Here is a 5,000-nt window from a genome sequence, read left to right as displayed (position 1 = left end):
CATAGTGCTGTCCCCAGAAAATCTCGACCTGGAAAGATGCAGACATCACGGACTACTGTCCAATGCAGGGCATACAACATTTTGATAGAACACCTGAAGGGAACGTTAGAGACACGCTAGCCTCCAACTGCATGGCAAGGACAAAACAATTCAGAAGACTGGATCATCATAAGCAGAAGGCGCCTGAAAAGGCAGTAGCCTACAGCGGCGTCGTTCCACGACAATAACAGGAGTATTTAATAAATTGTTAGCCAACAACACGTTTCTGTTCATTGATAGCCTTCTCATGACCTGCTGAGCTCGCAGATATTTGTTGAGCATATATGCCTAGAGAAATGAAAACTTTGTTCCAAGCTCCTTTACGTAAAATCGCACATGGGGAGAGGATGCTTTTGGAAAAATAAACCATGAAAAAACGAACAACTTCACTGTTATTAATGTTAGTATTTTTGTTTGTTGCTTAAAACGTTGTATGATCTTGAAGTCTTGAGTTAGCCTACTGAATTGGCTGGTAGCCTACCATAAAGTTTATTGCATGCTCTCTCTCTCCAACGCAAAACCAGATTTGGGGTTCTATAGCTAATTCTGGTACATAACGTTGAAAACAAGATAAATGTGTTTATTTGAAGCACACATACAAATACTGTAGGCTAGGTCCACCCCAAATGGGCGCGACTTACGACTAGCCTACTTCAAGTAATAACCTATGCACAATAGATTTCTCTTCTTTAGTCTACATAATGCATAGGCTACATTTTGTAAACAAAAAAGCAGCTGTGACAGGCAGCGCAGCGACGATATATTCTGTGTCATATCTCGCATCTTGTGAACTCTACAAGCCCCCCACCCCTCACTTTCGACAACCACACGGAGATTCTGTAATGTTGTATGTCGCTAGCCACACATCCGTATAAAGGTCAGTATTAGGGTCCGCGAGTTAGCATCATATCTGAATCATCCGGCGGGTAGGACCTCGTTTGACAAACCTCCTCATATACTCCGGAGGTTATATCTGAAAGCGCTTAGAGACACTCTTTATAGAGACGCTCTTTAAGGGGCCTGGCTGCAGCCCTAGGGCAAATAGAGACGCTCTGGCTGCAGCCCCAGGGCAAATAGAGACGCTCTTGCCCCAGGGCAAATAGAGACGCCCTTTAAGGGGCCTGGCTGCAACACCAGGGCAAATAGAGACGCTCTGGCTGCAGCCCCAGGGCAAATAGAGACGTTCTTTAAGGGGCCAGGCTGCAACACCAGGGCAAATAGAGACGCTCTTTAAGGGGCCTGGCTGCATCGGCGTTGACTTCAAGATCTCTGTTGTGCTTTTTAACAGCACACAAATCTAAAGCCGTTTCCTTTGTTAGACCTTGTTTGGAAAGCCCTTTGTTGCCATTTCCGAGTGTTATTTGTGCCTAAGTGCGGCATTATTCTCATTTGCATACATAAAGCTTTTAAAATGATTTATTGCAGGGTATCAAAATGCGGTGGAAAATAAGGTTAAATATGCCTAATGTGCTTTCAAGTCAAAGCGTGCAAAAGCCCATTAAACCCAAGAGCTTAATATGATTTGAATAAATGTAAGATGAGGCAGTATAATAAATGTAGAATCGAAATGAGCTATTTATTTATACACACAATTATGCAGACTTTTTAAGGACACACAACGTTTCTTTGAAAATGATGCTGCATAATTACATATTAGCATGCCTTCTATCGAGCTGTTTTTGAATTGTTTTATTGTCTTGTTGGTGTTGATCCCTGAGGAGCTGTGATTGTAGCACTTACATGTCTTCCTCTCCAACTCAACACAGAGAGCGGGAACAGGAGATGTACGGGCCGAAGAAACGAGGGCCCAAACCCAAGACGTTACTGCTGAAGGTGAGATCACACCCATAGAGCTTAAAGGCGCAGTCAGTGGTCTGTCTCCTGTCCTCTGGTCATTGGTCATCAGTCAGACCCACAGGGCTTAAAGGTGCAGTCAGTGGTCTGTCTCCTGTCCTCTGGTCATCAGTCACACCCACAGGGATTGAAGGTGCAGTCAGTGGTCTGTCTTCTGTCCTCTGGTCATCAGTCAGACCCAGTGGGTTTAAAGGTGCAGTCAGTGGTCTGTCTTCTGTCCTCTGGTCATCAGTCAGACCCACTGATGCTAAAGTGTTGTCTTTGATGTCATGGCATTTAAGGGAGAGCTTTTTATATCAGGTAGTTCATTACCAGCACCACTGTTACAGTACAGGGGCTGGACTGGAGTGATTGGAAACACTGTTGCTCTCCCTTCCTCTCTCCCTCTCCTCTCTCTCCCCACTCTTCCCCCCCTCCCCCTTCCCCTCTCCCCTCTTTCCCCCACCCTCCCCACCTCTCCCTCTTCCCCACCCCCCCTCTCTCTCTCTCTCTCTCTCTCTCTCTCTCTCTCTCTCTCTCTCTCTCTCTCTCTCAGGCTCGTGCTCAGGCAGGTGCTGGTCCATCCCGCATCCTTCCGCTCCGACAGCAGCAGCAGCAGCCTCCAAAATCTTCCCCGGGCCCCCAACCCGGGCCTGCCCCCCCATCCACCCCTCGCCCTCGTCCTCCTTTCCTTCCTCCTCCTCCTCTTCCTCCTCCCTGTCCAATGCCAAGCTCCAGTCCGGTGCGGCCCAGCACAAGCTGAAGAAGGACATCCACCGCTGCCACCGCATGGCTCGCCGGCCCCTGTCCCGCCCCGACCTGCTCTCTCAGCCAATGGGATCCTCCGCTCCCCTCTCCTCCCGCCCCCCCTCCTTCTCCGAGACGGTGCGCATCCTCAACCGCAAGGTGAAGCCCAGGGAGGTCAAGCGAGGTCGCATCATCCTCAACCTCAAGGGCGTCGACAAGCCGGGGAGCGCTAGCAAGGCCCCCTCGGCCAATCAGAGGACTCCGATGCAGCCCCCGCCGCTGCTGCAGCAGCAGCCCAACGCGGCCCACCAACGCCCTCGTCGCACGCTGGCCGGCGGGGGTTCTGTCTCATGGAACCGGTCGCGGGCCGGAACCGCAGGCTCAAGGCCGGTTCGCACCGGGGCTCCAGACGCCGCTGAAGGTACCCACCTTCCCCCTGCCCCCCAGGAGGACTCTGGGAGCCCAGCAGGCCGGCGCCAGCGCCCGACGGCCCACCCTCCGTCAGGGCGGGACCGGGCATCGGCGCAGCCTGCCCCAAATAAGCCGTGAACGCTGTACGGACCCCACGGACTAGGGACAGCCCCACCGCCTCCCACAGAGTCCGAGTCCGGCACCCACCGGCTCTGCCCCCCCCCTCACCAGCCCAAGCTCTGCACCCCCCCGTGAAGGCCCCCTGGGTCTCCAGACCCCCGTCTGACCGGCCCACGCTGCTGGACCCCGGCGACTTGTAGATAGCTGGGCGAAGGGGATTTCTCGCCGACGCCGCCGCTGATCCTCTCCGCCCTGCTCCTCGTCCTCGTCGGACGCCGGTGTCCAGATCCTGGACCTGTCTCTGACGCACGACCACGACGCGCCGGCCGGCAGGAGTCGCCACAACGACGACCTCCACCATCGCCGGCGCTGCCAGAACGACTTCTCCTCGGAGCCGCATCGCCGCGGCAACGCGTCTGGGGAGGACGGTGACCCGGACTGGCACCCGGAGATGACGGTGCGCTGCGCCAACGTGGTGGTCACGGACGTCACCACCAACCTGCTCACCGTCACCATCAAAGAGTTCCGCCCGCCGCCGCCCGGCAACGCCGCGGCAACCAGCCCCACGGCAACCAGCCCCATGCCGTCGCCACAGCAAGCCATACTGCCCCCGCAGGCCAAGCCCTGAAACTGCACTGAAACTACACACACACACACACACACTAGGGGTGGGCGATATGGACAAAAAATAATATCTTGATATTTTTTGTGATTTTGACGATAACGATAATTAGTCGATATCCTTTAAAAAAATGTTTTTTTTAAAGTCTGAGTTACTTTACAGCTCATTATTTATGAATAGCATCATTAGGCCTACAATAATAACCAATAACCTAACCTGTGACTTTTTAACTTAATCAACCAATGCATTGTCACTCTATGACACATTTCCAATTCTGCCCCCACTTGTGTGTGTGGCAATGACATGGTCTAGCCAGCTACATTTGAAAGATGAATAGGCCTAACAGTTTCCCAAGAGAAAGTCTGAAGCTGAAGTTCCTTTCAAACCTTTACATAGGATTCACTGTAAAACTAAGAGCAGACCAACAGAGTAGCTTACATCTCAGTTATTTTCCTTCTATGTTTTTGTTTTAGAGCAATCAATTAGGCTAGCATTCCAAGTTACAGAATAGAAACTAATCGCTTAGCTTATGGCTAATGTATATGAGAAATCCCATAGAGATGCTAACCGTTAGCATAATCTGTAAACGTAGATATTTAGAGCAAATTCAGTCCATTTACAAAAGAGTTACATGAGAATAGTTATTTGTTTACAACTGACTATTAAAATACTCAAAGGCTAATGTTTTTCTCTCCATATAATACCGTGTAGGAAAAAAAGGACTGTCTCATCAATGCTACTTGAACAGCCGCATAAAATCCCAAGTAGGCTACTCCCCTGCACAAAATAAACATTAGGCTGCGTGGGACAACGCTAGGACCCACTAGTGATCACTTGACACTTGCTCTGCTGCACTTCTCCCAAGATAGCCTACCCTCCTCCTGAATGTAGGAGTTTCTCCGTATGGATTTCTAGTGTTTTTTTTCCCCATAAGTAATTTTAAATACTGATAATGTCAATTTGCACATCGTTAAAACAACAATCACGATATATTATCTGACGTTATATATTCACTTCCACCCCTAACACACACACACACACACACACACACAAGACACACACACACACACACACAACACGGCCACACACACACACAAACACAAACACACCTCGCATTAAACACACACACACACACACACACACACACATACACACACACAAACACAAACACACAAAACACACACGAGACGCTACCACAACACACACACACACAGACACACACACACAC

General features: G+C 50.4%; 1 protein-coding gene across 1 annotated transcript in view; it reads left to right on the top strand.

Annotated features, from left to right (window-relative positions):
* Positions 1-3,821, top strand: part of LOC125287193 (chromobox protein homolog 6-like) — a 10,037-nt gene extending 6,216 nt beyond the window's left edge. The window contains 4 exon segments of the mRNA XM_048232756.1: positions 1,806-1,872; positions 2,429-2,525; positions 2,528-3,164; positions 3,397-3,821. Of these exon segments, the coding sequence (XP_048088713.1) occupies positions 1,806-1,872; positions 2,429-2,525; positions 2,528-3,164; positions 3,397-3,778 (1,183 nt within the window). The 3' untranslated portion in view covers positions 3,779-3,821.
* The last annotated feature ends 1,179 nt before the right edge of the window (positions 3,822-5,000 follow it).

This window comes from Alosa alosa, chromosome 22, assembly GCF_017589495.1.
Source record: "Alosa alosa isolate M-15738 ecotype Scorff River chromosome 22, AALO_Geno_1.1, whole genome shotgun sequence".
Classification (NCBI taxonomy): domain Eukaryota; kingdom Metazoa; phylum Chordata; class Actinopteri; order Clupeiformes; family Clupeidae; genus Alosa; species Alosa alosa.
This window is presented reverse-complemented; position numbering and strand designations above follow the sequence as displayed.